The sequence below is a fragment of the Eriocheir sinensis genome, chromosome 61 (assembly GCF_024679095.1).
Source record: "Eriocheir sinensis breed Jianghai 21 chromosome 61, ASM2467909v1, whole genome shotgun sequence".
NCBI classification, from domain to species: domain Eukaryota; kingdom Metazoa; phylum Arthropoda; class Malacostraca; order Decapoda; family Varunidae; genus Eriocheir; species Eriocheir sinensis.
Window position 1 is genome coordinate 10,304,090 of NC_066569.1, and position 17,500 is coordinate 10,321,589.

The 17,500-nt window shown below is 44.1% G+C and overlaps 2 protein-coding genes across 4 annotated transcripts in view; both read left to right on the forward strand.

The window, feature by feature from the left end:
• LOC126986440 (uncharacterized) overlaps positions 1-14,074 on the forward strand; it is a 64,856-nt gene extending 50,782 nt beyond the window's left edge. The window contains exon 4 of the mRNA XM_050842590.1: positions 13,968-14,074. Coding sequence (XP_050698547.1) covers positions 13,968-14,024 — 57 coding nt within the window. The 3' untranslated portion in view covers positions 14,025-14,074. The remainder of the gene's footprint in view (positions 1-13,967) is intronic.
• Positions 14,075-16,368: 2,294 nt separating this feature from the next.
• The window catches only part of LOC126986439 (ras-related protein Rap-1b-like), a 15,797-nt gene continuing 14,665 nt past the window's right edge, over positions 16,369-17,500 (forward strand). For all 3 annotated transcript variants that reach the window (XR_007739734.1, XR_007739735.1, XM_050842589.1), the window contains exon 1: positions 16,369-17,500. This exon is cut by the window's right edge and continues 48 nt beyond it. Coding sequence is in view for 1 of the 3 variants with exons in the window: in XM_050842589.1 (XP_050698546.1) it covers positions 16,996-17,500 (505 nt within the window). In the remaining 2 variants the exon portion in view is untranslated.

Below are 17,500 nucleotides of genomic sequence, written 5' to 3' on the forward strand. Positions count from 1 at the left end.
CTTTCTTCTTCATTTCTTCCTCCACTTTTTCTTCCTTTTTCTCTTTTCCCTACCTTTCCTCTCTTCTCATTTTTCTTCATTTTCTTCTCTCTCTCTCTCTCTCTCTCTCTCTCTCTCTCTCTCTCTCTCTCTCTCTCTCTCTCTCTCTCTCTCTCTCTCTCTCTCTCTCTCTCTCTCTCTCTCTCTCTCTCTCTCTCTCTCTTCATCCTCTACTGTTCTCCCTATCCTCAACTTATCTAAAATTGGTATCGACGGTCATTTTGTTTCGTCTGGAGTAAAGTGAATTCCGATATGCAGATTGAATCACCAGAGCGGGAAACTCTTTATAATGAACAACCAATAAGCTTTCTGTTGCCTGTATTTCCATGTTTTCTTTTTCTTGTTTTCTTGTTCTTGTTCTTCTTCTTCTTCCTTTCTCTTTTCCTCTCCATCTTTCCCCTCCTACTCTTCTTCCTCCTCCTCCTCCTTTTCTTTTTTTCTTCCTCTTCCTCTTTCTCCGCCTCCTCCTCCTCCTCCTCCACATCTCTTGTCGTATCAGCTTTTCAATTCAAACTCTTGTCTCCTCTCTAATCCTTTTCCTCCTCCTCCTCCTCCTCCTTCCCTCCTTGAGTTTCCCATTTGGCGCTGCAGTGTTTCAGCAAATTGTTATCTTCGCTTTTTAGCATAAGGAAGCACTCGTTAGGGGTCGAGAGAGAGAGAGAGAGAGAGAGAGAGAGAGAGACACACACACACACACACACACACACACACACACACACTCCCTCTCCTTCCTTCCCTCCCTCCCTCCTTCCCTTCATTCATACATCCATTTATCTCTCCCTCCTCTGCCTTCCTTCTTTCTTTTTCCTTAATTTTCCTTCGCTCCTTCCCTCCCTTCCTTCCTTTCCCTCATTCCGTCTTTCTTCCCTACCTCCCTCCTTCCCTTCCTTCCATCCTTCCTTTCCTTTCCTTTCCTTTCGTTTTTTCTTCCTTCCTTCCTTCCTTCATCTCTTCTTTTCCCCGTCTCTCCGTCTCTCCCTCCCTTCCTCCCTTCTTCCTTTCCTTTCCTTTCCTTTCCTTTTTCCTTCCAACCTTCCTTCCTTTTTACTTCTTTCCCTACTTCCTCCCTTCCTCCCTTCCCCTCCATTTTCCCCCCCCTCCCCCCCCCGTCCCAGCACGTCTCACCGGCTTCGCATAATCGCCCTGAGCCATTCACTCCCTCATCAACATATTCGCTCCTTTATCCGCCTCACCTGACCGCCATTCACCTTAATTGGCTTGGCGTGTGTACCTGTCCTCCTGTGGCTTCACCTCCTCAGAACCTTCTTTAGGATTCAAACACTCGCTGGAACGCCTCTCAGACACGCGTATATGGCTGAAACACGTCTTGAACCTTCTTTATGGCTGAAACACTCGCTGGAACGCTTCTCAGACACGCGTATATGGCTGAAACACGTCTTGAACCTTCTTTATGGCTGAAACACTCGCTGGAACGCTTCTCAGACACGCGTATATGTCTGAAACACGTCTTGAACCTTCTTTATGGCTGAAACACTCGCTGGAACGCTTCTCAGACACGCGTATATGGCTGAAACACGTCTTGAACCTTCTTTATGGCTGAAACACTCGCTGGAACGCCTCTCAGACACGCGTATATGGCTGAAACACGTCTTGAACCTTCTTTATGGCTGAAACACTCGCTGGAACGCCTCTCAGACACGCGTATATGGCTGAAACACGTCTTGAACCTTCTTTATGGCTGAAACACTCGCTGGAACGCCTCTCAGACACGCGTATATGGCTGAAACACGTCTTGAACCTTCTTTATGGCTGAAACACTCTCTGAAACGCCTCATGAGCCTTCTCTATGGCTGAAACACTTTGAAACACATCTTGAACCTTCTTAATGGCTGAAACACTCTCTGAAACACCTCTTGAACATCCTCTATGGCTGAAACACTCTCTGAAACACCTCTTGAACATCCTCTATGGCTGAAACACTCTCTGAAACACATTTTGAACCCTCATTATGGCTGAAATACGTCTTCGATACTTCCATGTGGTTGTAATACTGTCTAACACACACTCAGAAGCTTCCACGATATGGCTGAAACTACTCTAATCGCCGCCCCCCGCTTCCCCTACCCCCCCTAACACCCACACTCCGCCCCGTATGGCTGAAATAACATAGGTTGATGGTGTCTGCGATCTTTTTCTTTTTATTTTCTTTCTCCTAAAAAAAAAAGAAGTACGAGGGAAAATAGGGTCAATCATTTTTATTTTATTTTTATTTTTATTTTCTTTCTCCTAAAAAAAAGAAGTACGAGGGAAAATAGGGTCAATCATTTTTATTTTATTTTTCTTTTTCTTTTCTTTCTCCTAAAAAAAAGAAGTACGAGGGAAAATGGGGTCAATCATTTTTATTTTATTTTTATTTTTATTTTCTTTCTCCTAAAAAAAAGTACGAGGGAAAATGGGGTCAATCTTTTTTCTTTTCTTTTTCTTTTTCTTTTCTTTTCTTCTTTGAGCATAAGTTTAATATTCTTTTCCTCTCCTAAAAAAAAAATAGGAGGAAAAAATGGCGATCCGATCTTTTTCTTATTCTTTTTTTTCTTTTTTTTTCTTTTTCTTTTCTTTTTTGACTAAATCTTTTTTTGTTCCCCTGAAAAAAAAATTATAGGAAAAATAGCGATTCGATATTTTTTATTTTTTATTCTTTTTTCTTTTCTTCTTTGACCATAAATTTAGTCTTTTCCTCCCCTAAGAAAAGAAATACAATGGAAAATAGGGTCGATCTTTTTAGTCTTTTCTTTTTCTATTCTCTTTCTTTTTTTGGCCATAAATTTAGTCTACTTTTATGAGGGAAAAATGGCAGCTCAATCTATTTTTTTCTGATGATTCGTCGCTTGATTCCATTCATTTCCAGGCCGGGCAAAAATATGGTGATTGACTTAACGTGTGTGTCTGTCTGTCTGTCTGTCTGTCTGTCCACCTGTGTGTGTGTGTGTGTGTGTGTGTGTGTGTGTGTGTGTGTGTGTGTGTGTGTGTGTGTGTGTGTGTGTGTGTGTATTTAATCTTTCTCTTTTCCTTAATTTCTATCTTTATTTCTTTTCTCTGTTTTCATTCTGTTCTTTCCGTGTCTTTATTCCTTGTTTGTTCCTCTGTTTATATTTGTTTTCCTCTTTTTTTTCTTTATTTCTATCTCCGTTTTTCCTCTCTTCTTCTTCCTGTTTCTTCCTCTTTTCTCTCTTTTTCTTTATTTCTCTTTCTCCGTGTCTGCTCTGTTCCTCTTTTTCTTTCTTTTCCTCTCTCTCTCTCTCTCTCTCTCTCTCTCTCTCTCTCTCTCTCTCTCTCTCTCTCTCTCTCTCTCTCTCTCTCTCTCTTCTCTCTTCTCTCTTTTCTCTTTCTCTCTCTCTCTCTCTCTCTCTCTCTCTCTCTCTCTCTCTCTCTCTCTCTCTCTCTCTCTCTCTCTCTCTCTCTCTCTCTCTCTCTCTCTCTCTCTCTCTCCCCCGTGGTCATTTGTCTCAGCCTTCACATTTCAAAGTACACCTAATCCGTCTTTTACATCCTCTCCTTTGTCTGTCTCTTATTGTGTCTTCTCGGTAAACATCCAACTCTGCCTGTCTGTCTGTCTGTCTGTGTACCTTCCCTGCATCCTCTTACTACTATGTCTGTCTGTCTGTCTATCTGTCTGTGTTTTTCTTCTGCTTATTTTCCCTTCTACTTTTCATACTAATGTCTCGGTCTGTGTCATGATATTTTTCTTTTTCTGTCTGTCTGTCTGTTTTTCTGTACCCACCTTATCTTAATGCTCATTCTAGTCTTTGTCTGTCTGTATCTCTTTTTCTGTCCACCTATCCTACCTCATACTTATCTTGCGAAGGGAGTGGCCTAGGAAGGGAGGGCATGTAATATGAACTTTTAAAATCATGCAGTATTTATATATTCAATAATTCACCAACTGTTTTAATGTCATTTTCTATCGAAGTCTTTGTCTATCTCCGTCCAGCTCCCGTCTCAGTGCTCTTTTTGTGGTAGGTGGATAATTAACTGAAAGGGTAACGATGATAAACAGGAAATGGGATATTAATGAAGTTCGTCTCTCTACTGATCCTTCGTCTGAATATGATGGTGTGTGTGTGTGTGTGTATGTGTGTGTGTGTGTGAGAGAGAGAGAGAGATGAATCGTAGCACACACACACACACACACACACCGATATCCTCATTCATCTTCTCGATTCTGTATTCACGTAAAAAAAACACGATAGATTTTTCTCTCGCTGTGTTTGTCTGTCTGTCTGTCTGTCTGTCTGTCTGTCTGTCTGTATCATTGGAGTGAGTGTGAGTGAGTGATTGAGTGAGTGTGTGAGTGTGTGAGTGAGTGAGTGATTGAGTGATTGAGGGAGGGAGAATGGGAGGAAGATATTGAGTGAGTGAGTGAGTGAATGAATGTCTGCATGATTGAATGAGTGTGTTGGGGAGTGCGTGAGTGAGTGAGTGAGTGAGTGAGTGAGTGCGTGGGCCCAATCAGAGAGGGTCGTCTGTCTCCCAACACCGCAGTAACACCCTTCAATCCCTCATGATCCCTTCCTCTTCACTGATAAGCACGATTCGATCCTCCGTGAGCCGCCTCGAGCCTTTGTTTACCTTCTAAAACGCTTTAATACAGACTTCAGGTCCCCGGATGCGATGCTCTCCCGTTTTCCGCCGCTTAATAAGAACGTTCCCGACGCCTTGGACTTTAAATGAAACTAATTCGGTCCGTCGCTAGATAAGGCAGTTTTGGAGACCTTTTTTTTGGTACAGTAAAGGGAGGAACTCAAGGTCAAAAAACAAATGAAAATCAAAACGCTCGCTACCCACTGCTGCTATAAAGAGAGTAGTAAGGAGTGGCCAGAAGAGAGGTCAGTTTTGGGAGGAGGGGAGACTGATAAGGGAGTTTGGGGACCTTATACTCTTTAAGGGGGGACTTATAATGGAGTTTCAGGACCTTATACTCTTTGAGGAGATTACCTTCCCTTCCCTTCCCTTCCCTTCCCTTCCCTTCCCTTCCCTTCCCTTTCCCTTCACTTCACTTTCCTTCCCTTTTCTTTCCTTTCCCTTCCCTTCCCTTCCCTTCCCTTTCTTTCCCTTCCCTTTCCTTTCCTTCCCTAGCCTGCCCCTCCCTTCCCTTCCCTTCCCTTCTCTTCTCTTCCCTTCCCTACCCTTCTCTTCCCTTCCCTACCCTTCCCTTCCCTTCCCTTCCCAGATCTTCCCTTCCCACCATGCCCTGCCCTTCCCTTCCCTTCCTTTACCTTCCGTTCCCTTCCAGCCATGCCCGCCCCGCCCCGCCCCGCCCCGCTGTGGAGTGCCCTGCGACTCACCCCGAATTGATAGGAAGTCCCCGTGTAGATATAATTGCCACTTTGGTTTTGAGATAAAGAAGTAATAAAGAAAAGCGGATTAGGAACAATGAAAGGACTCCGGGGAAAGGGGGAAAGGTTGTTGTTGTTGTTGTTGTTGTTGTTGGTGGTGGTGGTGGTGGTGGTGATATGTGTGGGTGGGGAGGGAATCATGTGTGTGTGTGTGTGTGTGTGTGTGTGTGTGTGTGTGTGTGTGTGTGTGTTGTTCTCTCTCTCTCTCTCTCTCTCTCTCTCTCTCTCTCTCTCTCTCTCTCTCTCTCTCTCTCTCTCTCTCTCTCTCTCTCTCTCTCTCTCTCTCTCTCTCTCTCTCTCTCTCTCGCCTGGGGTCTGATATCGCTTCTCGTTTAATAAAAAAAGAAAGAAAAAAAATATTCCATGCTCATTATTATTTGGTGTGTCTTTAATTAGAGAGAGAGAGAGAGAGAGAGAGAGAGATGCGCTTTTCATTGATTCTTATGATGTGTTGACTCTCTCTCTCTCTCTCTCTCTCTCTCTCTCTCTCTCTCTCTCTCTATCTTTCGTCCCAGAACATAAACAGTGTCACAGAAAACGGGAGCTGAGTGACGCTTCCATTTTCTTTCCCTTTTATTTTTAACTACAACGAAACTAATTATTCCTCGCTCTCTCCCTCTCTTCCTCCTTCCTTCCTCCATCTTCCTTCCCGCCTCCCTACGTTTTCCTCCATTCCTTCTCCTTCCTTTCTGCCTCCTTGCATCCTTTTTCTCTCCCTCTCTCTTCCTTCCCATTATTTACAGTCTCTTTCCTTTCCTTCCCCTTCCTTCTTCTTCCTTCCTTCAATTCTCCGTCATTCCCTTCCTTCCTCCTTCTTTCCCTCCTCCTTCTCTCGCTTCTCCTTCCTTCCCTCTTCCCTCTACCTCTCCTCCTTCCCTCTTCCTCCTCCTCCTCCTCCCTCCCTTACACGCTATCCTCATTAACTTTCTCTCTCTCTCTCTCTCTCTCTCTCTCTCTCTCTCTCTCTCTCTCTCTCTCTCTCTCTCTCTCTCTCTCCTCCGCATTTAGACGACCCAAGAGAGAGAGAATGGTTCCTCCCTCCTTAGCACAATTTATCCTTCCTTTACACACACACACACACACACACACACACACACACACACACACACACACACATATGCATACAAACTAGGACACATATTTACATTTCTCTCTCTCTCTCTCTCTCTCTCTCTCTCTCTCTCTCTCTCTCTCTCTCTCTCTCTCTCTCTCTCTCTCTCTCTCTCTCTCTCTCTCTCTCTCTCTCTCTCTCTCAAACATGTATGCATAGTAATATGAATTTACAAAACCTGTTATATATATACATGAGGAGGAAGAGGAAGAGGAGGAGGAGGAGGAGGAGGAGGAGGAGGAGGAGGAGGAGGAGGAGGAGGAGGAGGAACTGCTTAAGTATGCAGAGGAAGGGAAGAAGCGGGCAGTAGTCTTGTTAATGGAATAGGAGGAAGAGGGGAAGGAAAGAGAGAGAGAGAGAGAGAGAGAGAGAGAGAACATGAAAAAAAGGAAAAAAAGAAAAAGAGAGAAAATGAAAGAAAGAGAAAGAATATAAAAGAAAGAAAAACAAAGAAAGAAAGAGAATTGAAAGAAAGAAATTGTAAAAAAAAATATGGCAGAGGAGAAAAAGAAAATGATTTAGAAAAGGAAGAGGAGGAAAGCGAGGAGGAGGAGGAGGAGGAGGAGGAGGAGGAGGAGGAAGAAGAAGTAGAAAAAAGTGGATTCGACGTTGGCAAGAAAAGAAATAAAGAACAGAGAGAGAGAGAGAGAGAGAGAGAGAGAGGCCCACCCCTAAATTAGATTAAAACAGGTGAGATTGACAGGTGTGTAAGGGGGAGAGGGAGAGGGGGAGGGAGGAGGGGTAGGGAAAGGGGGGGGGGCACGGTCAAAGGAAGGGAGGGAGGAGGAGGGGAAGGGGGTATGAGGTCCAAGTTCGGGGGGAAGGGGGTCATCAAAGGGGGCGGCTCTCTCTCTCTCTCTCTCTCTCTCTCTCTCTCTCTCTCTCTCTCTCTCTCTCTCTCTCTCTCTCTCTCTCTCTCTCTTCCGTTAAAACAATAATTGCATAAAGTTACACTCCTGCTTCGTAGAGAGAGAGAGAGAGAAACATGAAACCGATCCCAGCAGCCGGAGAGAAAACATACAAAAATAGTTATCCCATTTCGAGAGACAACCACCTCCCCGTTTTCTTTCGATTTCTCGTCTGCTATTTTTGAGGGAAACTCGCGAAGAAAGAAAGAAAGAAAGAGAATGTCAGAGACCGTGTGAGTTATTTGTTTCCTCCAGTGACGGCAAAATCTGAGAGAGAGAGAGAGAGAGAGAGAGAGAGAATGGAATGGCAATGAAATCCTACCTCTTTAATTACTGTCTATATGTCTACCTACCTACCTACCTACCTACCTACCGAGGCACTCTGCTAGGTCCGTCTGGTAGGCTCCGGTCCCTCGTCGTGCAGGAGACGGCCATACAGCGCCTCTCGTTGGTGCCTACAAGGACTGTGCGGGGAAATACTGCAATACTTCATTCAAAAAGTTCAAATAATGCGATATGGCCGGGAAGAAAGTGTTGCTCTCCTTCCCGTAAATCCTGCAAAGTAACTAAGTAATTCCACTTCAAACCCGTCGGTCCAAACTCCTGCTTGTCGGCTGTTCATGATGGTGAGGCAAAGGCAAGGGACATCAGGCCTCTAGTGACACGTGACCACTCTAGCAATTTGACTTACACCTGGTATCGATATATGTAAAATAAATGTCTGTAGGTCTGTTTAAATAGTCTGTTTGTCTGTCATCGTATCCCGTCTTTATGGAGTTGGCTTTTGTAACACAACTCAACCTTATACACAGGACTTAGAGGTTGGTATGATAAGACTTTCGCTTCTCACGTCACCTATTTCTAAAGGTCAAAGAGGGGGTCAGTCGAGTTCTAATGGGTGTTTCTTTAGGTTCATGGTACAGAGGAAGGGTCAAACTACCACCAGGGTCATAAAACTACTCCCGGAAATGCCTACAACTCCTACGAAAGCCTTGTCAAATATGTGTTCTTGGGCCCCGAAATGTCTTGTAATACGAGTACCAACATTCTAAATAATATTCCGCCAAAAAGCGAGGCTGAAGGTCGACAGGCTTTGTTGAGTCACCAGAATGGCCGCGTGTCACCGGCAGCTGGCTTCACTGCCCTGTGCGCCATATTTTATAAACAGGCGCCGAGCAGGAGCCTTGCCCGCCGGGGGTGTAGCAGAATGGCTTTGTTCTGCAGAAAAAAAAAGCAAAGTGAGCGAGGATTTATTTGTGCTGTATTATTAGACGGAATCATTTCAATTATTAGATACAAAAGCAAATGAGAGACAAAGCATTTTCATCAACCCGCCTGCTTAATTACCCGACTACCAACCTGTTTGCCTACCTGCCTAATTACCGACCTACCGACCTGCCTACCGACCCACCTACCAACCAACCTACCTACCTACCTACCAACCAACCTACCTATCAACCTTCCTACCAACCTATCAATCTTCCTACCAATCTATCTACCTCTCCCCCCCCCCCACCTGCCCACCTCTCTGTTACAAACACACCTGGTTATATTTCTAATTAGAGTAATATTTGATGAGCGGCTCAAGTTTAGGTAGATGGTAATGAGGCTTAATCACCTGTCTAATGAGAGTGATTAAAAGTTGCTGCGAGACGAAGAAAGAGAGAGAGAGAGAGAGAATTCGCTAAATCCTCGGCTCTGTAATCCCCATAATTAACTTTTCTCTCTCTCTCTCTCTCTCTCTCTCTCTCTCTCTCTCTCTCTCTCTCTCTCTCTCTCTCTCTCTCTCTCTCTCTCTCTCTCCTCCTTTATCTTCCTCCTCCTTCTCCTCCTCCTCCTCTTCCTCCTCCTCCCTCTTTTCAAACACCATCACCACCATCACCACCATCCCCTCCTCCTCCACCTCCTCCTCCTCCACCTCCTCCTCCTCCTCCTCCTCCTGCACTGCAAATTTACTCTTATCTCCCCTATCTCCTTCCTTTCACCTCATCTTGCCATCACTCATCCATCCTCCTCCTCCTCTTCCTCCTCCTCCTCCTCCTCCCCCTCCTTTTCCTCCTCTTCCCCTCGCGAATTCCACCACATCCTCTCTGGAGCAATTCCAAGATTCTCAGCAAGTCCATCACATTCCTCCTCCTCCTCTTCTTGCTCCTCTTCATCTTCCTTCTCCTCTTACATCTCTTCTTGCTCCACTCCATCTTCCTCCTCCTCCTCCTCCGTCTCCTCCTCTTACACCCTTCCTCTTCTTTCTCTTCTTAGCTTCTTATTCTCCTTCCTCAAGTCTTCCTCGCTTCATATTACATCTTCTAAGTCCTCCTCCTCCTCCTCCTCCTCCTCCTCCTCCTCCACCTCCTTCCCCTCCACCACCTCCTCTTCCTCCACCTCCTTCCCCTCCTCCTCCTTTTTTTTTCCTTCTCTTCTTTCTCCTTCTTCTCCTCCTCCTCCTCCTCCTCCTCCTCTTCCTCCACCTCCTTCCCCTCCTCCTTGTTTTTTCCTTCTCTTTCTTCCCCAACTCCTCCTCCTCTTCCTCCTCTTCCTCCTCCTCCTCTTCCTCCACCTCCTTCCCCTCCTCCTCCTTGTTTTTTCCTTCTCTTTCTTCTCCCCTTTCTTCCCCAACTCCTCCTCCTCCTTCTCCTTCTCCTCCTCCTCCTCCTCCTCCTCCTCCTCCTCCTCCTCCATCTACTTTAGGTCCAGAAATAGTGACCATACATAATTCGTGCGCGGAAAACCTCTACAAGTCACGAGGGCGGAATCCTATATCGAGGTCGCCATCAGCAGTGACTGGAAAAACACATAAGGCACTGTCAATCTGCCTGTAAAAAAACCACTATACCATTCCCGGGTTTGCGGCGCTGAAAGTGTGTTAGACGCTGGGAGTGATATTGGTTGGTATTTGTTAGACACGTTCGCTTTTCACATCAACTATTTCTAAAGGTCAAAGAGAGGGTCAGTCGAGTTCTAATGAGTGTCTCTTCAGGTTCATGTTACAGAAGAAGGGTCAAACTACCACCAGGGTCATACAACTACTCTTGGAAATGCCCACAACTCCTACAAAAGCCTTGTCAAATATGTGTTCTTGGGCCCCGAAATGTCTTATAAAACGACCCATTGTCTTTGCATAACTCATTGGCGGGACCTCACCTAGAGTATGCAATGCAGTTCTGGTCTTCTGATTCTATGGACATTGGATTACTTGAGGACATCGACGCGCGCTATGAAAGTGATGGCATCGTTGAGGGCATGTACTTGAAAAACGATTAGGGTGGCTCAGCCTCCTCATGTCTGAAAAGTAACTATTGCGTTGAGATTTGATGCCAGGGTTCAAATACCTCAACAAGCACAGTCTCTCTCTCTCTCTCTCTCTCTCTCTCTCTCTCTCTCTCTCTCTCTCTCTCTCTCTCTCTCTCTCTCTCTCTCTCTCTCTCTCTCTCTCTCTCATCCTCTTCTTTCTCCTCGTTTCTCTTGTTTTTCATATTCTTGTACTTATTCCTATATTTTCTTTGTGTCCCTGCCCTTTTCTCTCTCTCTCTCTCTCTCTCTCTCTCTCTCTCTCTCTCTCTCTCTCTCTCTCTCTCTCTCTCTCTCTCTCTCTCTCTCTCTCTCTCTCTCTCTCTCTCTCTCTCTCTCTCTCTCTCTCTCTCTCTCTCTCTCTCTCTCTCTCTCTCTCTCTCTCTCTCTCTCTCTCTCTCTCTCTCTCTCTCTCTCTCTCTCTCTCTCTCTCTCTCTCTCTCTCTCTCTCTCTCTCTCTCTCTCTCTCTCTCTCTCTCTCTCTTTCTCTGTCTCTATCTCTCTCTATCTCTCTCTCTCTCTCTCTCTCTCTCTCTCTCTCTCTCTCTCTCTCTCTCTCTCTCTCTCTCTCTCTCTCTCTCTCTCTCTCTCTCTAAGTTTTTATAAGGTCCAAACTAACCCGATCACTAGACGCAGAGGCCAAGCATTTAAAGTGAGGCGATGCAGAAAAGACACGGCCAGGAGCTATTTCTCGAACCAAGTCATCCGCCACTGCAACAAACTCCCAGCAGAAGAAAGTAATGCGCAAGCGATCAACTCTTTTCAGACACTTCAATTACGTCACAAAGCCAGAAAATCTCGTTAAGAGCAGACAAGCTGAATGTTGCCTTCTCTTTTATGCTTCCTTCTCCTCCTCCTCCTCATCCTCCTCCTCCTCCTCCTCCTCGTCTTAACTCCTCATTCCCCTTCATCCGCTTTTGGTCTCTTCATACTACATCTAAGATCCCCTCCTCCTCCTCCTCCTCCTCCTCCTACTCTGATGTTCATTAAGGCGACTTCATATAGTATCCCCTCGAAAGCCTTAAAGAAAATGGGAGATGAGCCTTTACAGAGAATGGAAGTATTATCAAGTTTCTCTCTCTCTCTCTCTCTCTCTCTCTCTCTCTCTCTCTCTCTCTCTCTCTCTCTCTCTCTCTCTCTCTCTCTCTCTCTCTCTCTCTCTCTCTCTCTCTCTCTCTCTCTCTCTCTCTCTCTCTCTATATATATATATATATATATATATATATATATATATATATATATATATATATCTATATGGACACACACACACACACACACACACACACACACACACACACCCCTCACCCCCACCCACCCACACACACCACTGAGTGACATGTCTATTTCTTGTATAATTTAAAAGTAAATTGGATGTATAAGTTTTTTTCGTGTGTGTGTGTGTGTGTGTGTGTGTGTGTGTAGCTGTCTTCATGCAACAACCAAACACACACCAAAAAAACAAAAAAAAAAAAAAAACATTACATTTCCTATTCACTTTTAAATTAAACAATAAATAGGCATGTCACTCAGTACTGTGTGTGTGTGTATGTGTGTGTGTGTGTCGGTGTGTGTATGTGTGTGTGTGGGGGGGTGTTAAAGAGAGAGAGAGAGAGAATGTCCTCTGAGAATTTTATTATTAGCACAAATATGAACCTAACACACACACACACACACACACACACACATACACGACCACTTTGCAACCACTTCAAGAGTTCAGATTCTCTCGAGATATAAAAGGCGGAGCTTCGGAACAGACTCAAGCACAAAGGCAGTCTCTCTCTCTCTCTCTCTCTCTCTCTCTCTCTCTCTCTCTCTCTCTCTCTCTCTCTCTCTCTCTCTCTCTCTCTCTCTCTCTCTCTCTCTCTCTCAATCAAAACATTTATATTGCCACCTCACGCGCCTCGTTAGCCAATCAGTTCTCGCCCACTTCTGACGTCAAGGCAACATTTCAGCCAATCACAGCGCGCCTCCTTGATGACGTCACGGCCACTGTTGCCAATCGAAAAAAATACCTCTTGGCCACGAGCTCTTAATGAGAGGCAATTCTGAAGCGTGATTGGTTGACGCGGAAAGGGTAGGGAGAGAGAGAGAGAGAAAGAAGAAGAAGAGAGAATCAAAGTATTGGAATATCTGGATAAAATCTCTCTCTCTCTCTCTCTCTCTCTCTCTCTCTCTCTCTCTCTCTCTCTCTCTCTCTCTCCAAGGCTTTCCATTCTCCAGGGACCAAAAATGCAAAGTATCTCGTTTTCTTTGGGGCGAAATAACGTCGTTTTCTTTTTACGGGGTTTTATTATTTTTTTTAAGGCAGACTGATAAAAGATCGGCTGTTTGTCTTCCTGTCCTGACCCGGCGGTGAGGGCCAAGTAGAGGGTGTTCTTCGTTTTCTTCTTTTTTCTCTTCTTTTTTTCTTCTTTTCTTCTTCTTCTTCTTTTTCTTTTTCTTCTTCTTTTTCTTCCTCTCCTCCTCCTCCTCCTCCTCCTCCTCCCTCCCTTTTTTTTTATTTCTTCTTCCTCTTGTTTTTCATATTCTTGTACTTATTCCTATATTTCCTTTGTGTCCCTGCCCTTCTCTCTCTCTCTCTCTCTCTCTCTCTCTCTCTCTCTCTCTCTCTCTCTCTCTCTCTCTCTCTCTCTCTCTCTCTCTCTCTCTCTCACCTGTTGTGCATCGTTAATTACCTCACCTGGGCTAATTAGCAGGAGTGCCAGGTGACTAGAGTGACCCCTACATTGGTCTGAGAGAGAGAGAGAGAAGAGAGAGGAAAAGTAACAGATCACGAAATATTACCTCAAGAGATGACAAACAGAGGAGAGAGAGAGAGAGAGAGAGAGAGAGAGAGAGAGAGAGAGAGAGAGAACCAGGACAGCGTCCTTGATTGGAGAATTTGAAGTGAATGATTCTCTCTCTCTCTCTCTCTCTCTCTCTCTCTCTCTCTCTCTCTCTCTCTCTCTCTCTCTCTCTCTCTCTCTCTCTCTCTCTCTCTCTCATTCACTGCTCATTTTTGTCTCATTTTCTTTATTCTGAGAGACTGACATCAAAGAAACACACACACACACACACACACACACACACACACACACACACACACACACACACACACACACACACACACACACACACACACACACACACACACACACACACTCTTCCGAATCAAGTGTACTGCACCAATAGTGAAAATACAATAGAGAGAGAGAGAGAGAGAGAGAGAGAGAGAGAGAGAGACCGGATCCTTGGAGCTAATTCTCTTTGTTTCTCACATTTCAGACCGCCGAAGAGGAGAAAGAAGAAGAAGAGAAAGAGGAAGAAAAGAAGAAGACGTAGAACAGGAGAAAGAGGAGAAGGAGAACGAATGAATAGATGAAAAAGTGAGAGAGAGAGAGAGAGAGAGAGAGAGAGAGAGAGAGAGAGAGAGAGAGAGACGGCAGTATTTCAACCCCTCGTCATCCCTAAGGTGTTTTACTGGGGAAAAAAAAATGTCATAGGGAAAAAAGAAATAGGGAATTGTTATAGGGAAAAAAAGTGTTATAGGGAAAAAAGAAGTGTACTTAGGGAAAAAGAAAAGTGATATAGAGAGAAAAAAGTCCTATAGGGATAATGGAAGTATTCTAGGGGGAAAAAAAAGAGAGGTGTTACAAGGGAAAAGAATGTTGTAGCGAAATAAAAAAACACGTCACAGGAAAATAAAAAGTTGTACAGGGAAAAAGTAAGGCAGGTTAGAAAAGAACTATTATAGGGTAAAAGAAATAGCGTAGGGGGAAAAGACGTGGTATAGTGAAGGGAAGGGCAAAGAAGAAGAGTAGGGCAAAAAAAAGGGAAGGGAAGGGAAGGGAAGGGAAGGGAAGGGAAGGGTCTACGTGCAAAAAGGCATGGGAAGGAAAACGAAGGGAAAGAAATAGATAGAAAATTATAGAAGTGAAAAATATGGTAGAGGGAAAAGGAAGTGAAATAGGGAGAAAAAGAAGTCATAGGGAAGTGTGTTAAGTGTTTCATGGAAGTATTGGACAAGACAGTGTTGCCAGAAAAGGTGTAGTTGTGTTGTGAATGCCTTAAGGTGTGTTGCTAATAAGTGTTTCATCGACCCTTGCAGACATGTTCTTATGTTCTTATGTTCTTTTCTTCTATCTCAGAGGTCATAGGGAAATGTGTTAGTGTTTCATGGAAATATTGGACAAGACAGTGTTGCCAGAAAAGGTGTAGTTGTGTTGTGAATGCCCTTAGGTGTGTTGCTAATAAGTGTTTCATCGCCCCTTGCAGACATGTTCTTATGTTCTTATGTTCTTTTCTTCTATCTCAGAGGTGAAAATAACGAGGAAGAAAATATGAATAAGAGAAAGTGAAATAGTAAACAAGAAGACAATAATAACACAAACAAGTGAGAACGTAAACAATAAAACAAAGTGAAATCGAAAAACAAGAAAACAAGAAGACAAGAAAGTGAACAAGAAAGTAAGACAAGAAAGTCAAAACAATATAATATGACAAGAAAGTAAAAATGTAAATAAGAAAATCTACGGAGAGAAACCACACAAAATAAATCACCCAAGAAACACAAATATAAATACGTTACCAGAGACGAAGATAAGAAAAGTAAAAAAAGTATAAGTAACAGAAACCATGACGTGGAATCCGAACCCAAACCCGAGTGTCCCAATGCTAAAAGAACCAAGGCATCGCGTAGACCAGTAATCCTCAACAATCTGTGTAAAGAAATAAGTGACAGAAACCACATCAGTTCCCCCTCAAATTCGCTGAAGGAAAGGAAGAAAACGGGAAGGGAAGTGCAAAATAAACAAACATGAATGATTTGCAAGCCTCAGTGTACATTTCCTAAAAGAACCAGAACATTGCATTTGCTAACAGTGCTTCACAAAATACATACAAAAACACGTCAGCTCCCCCTCAAATACGCTAAAGGGAAGGAAGAAAACGGGAAGGGAAGTGCAAAATAAACAGATATGAACGATTTGCAAGCCTCAGTGTACATTTCCTAAAAGAACAAGAACATCGCATTTACTAATAGTCCTTCACAAAATACATACAAAAACACGTCAGTTCCCCCTCAAATACGCTAAAGAGAGGGAGGAAAACGGGAACGAAAGTACGAAATGAAAACGTAAAAATGAACAGTTCGCAAACCTAATCACCATAACCACCACCAAACTAAATAACTTGATAAATACAACCACATCAGTACCCCCTAAAAAGACGCAGAGAGAGAGGGTGAAGAAAACGTGAAAGGGGAAAGGAAAGTGGAATACAGATAAACATGAACGATTCGCAAACCTAACTTCCACCACCTCCTCCACCTCCACCACCTCCACTTGAGCGTTTGAAAAGACTGCTCAGGCTTCGAAGTCATGTAATAGAGATGGATGTGAGTGAGGCTTCCGAGCTGAGAGGTGTGTGTGCGTGTGTGTGTGCGTGTGGGTGAGGGTGTGTTTGAGTGCGTGTCTGTGTGCGTGTGTGTGTGTGTGTGTGTGTGTATTCTCTCCCTCTCCCTCTCTCCCCCCCCTCCCCCCACACACACATCAATATACAGTCTTATTTGTCCCTTCGAAGCAAACACACAAACACTCACACAAGATCGATTTTTTTTAAGGTAAACGAAAAAAAAGTGAAAACAATCTTGTGTACTCAGATATTCTTCTCTTCCCTCCCCTGAGAGAGAGAGAGAGAGAGATATTATCGAACAGGTTAAGGGACGAAATCAAAAGTAAAGGAAAAATAAAATAAAAAATAAATAAACGAGAGAAGAAAAAAAGATAGAAAAGGAAGGAAAAAAAGAAAAGAAAAATACAAAAATACACTTAAGAAACCTCGGCAAGAAAGAAAGGAAAAAGAAAAAGAGAGGAAAGGAAAGGAAGAAAGTGAAATAGAACGGAGAAGTAAATTTGAGTGGAGGAAAGAAGGAAAGGAAATAAAGATAGATAGATAGAAAGATAGACACACACAAAAAAAAAACTAAAACAAAGAAAACTGTGAGAGAAAAATATAGACAGAATGAAAGAAAATATAAACAAATAAAAGTAAGAAAATCAATGAAAACGGAGATAGAAGTAAAGAAAACGGGAAGCAAGTGACAAAAACAAACGCGCGATATTGAAAAAAAGAACAAGAAAAACAAAAGAGCATCAAACAACAACAAGAAGAACCAGAAACACACAAGGAAACACACAAACACACACTCAACACACGAGAGAAACACAACCACCACCACCACTAACAACCACAACAACAACCACAAAAACAACAACCATTCCTCCACTTAGGACCTCCACACCACGATTCCTTTATGAAGAGGAACAAAGACAAAGAGGAGACAACGACCAGGAGTAAGAAGGAGGAGAAGAAGGAAAAGGAGAAGAAGGAGAAGAAGGAGAAGGAGAAGAAGGAGGCTGAGAACAAAACCGCAGGAGGAGGAGGAGGAGAAGGAGGAGGCGATAAGAAGGAGAAGACGGTAGGAGAGGAGAAGAAGGAGGAGAAGAAGGAGAAGAAGAAGACGGAGAGCAAGATGGGGCTAAGAAGAGGAAGCGAGGAAAAGGAGAAAGGAAAGAACGCCAAAGCTGGAGGTCCTACGTTGGTACCTCTTGGCGTGGCGGCGGGCGTGGCTACAGGGATAGGTGGGGGGCTTGGCGGGGGGCTTGGCGGGGGCTACAGAAGACAGAGAAAGGAGTCGGAAAGAGGAGCCTCCGTGGCGGCAACGATGAGGGAGTCCAAGTTGGTGATCCTCGGAGCGGGCGGCGTGGGCAAGACCTCCCTGGTTCTACAGTTCCTGCAAGGGTTCTTCTCGACGGCGT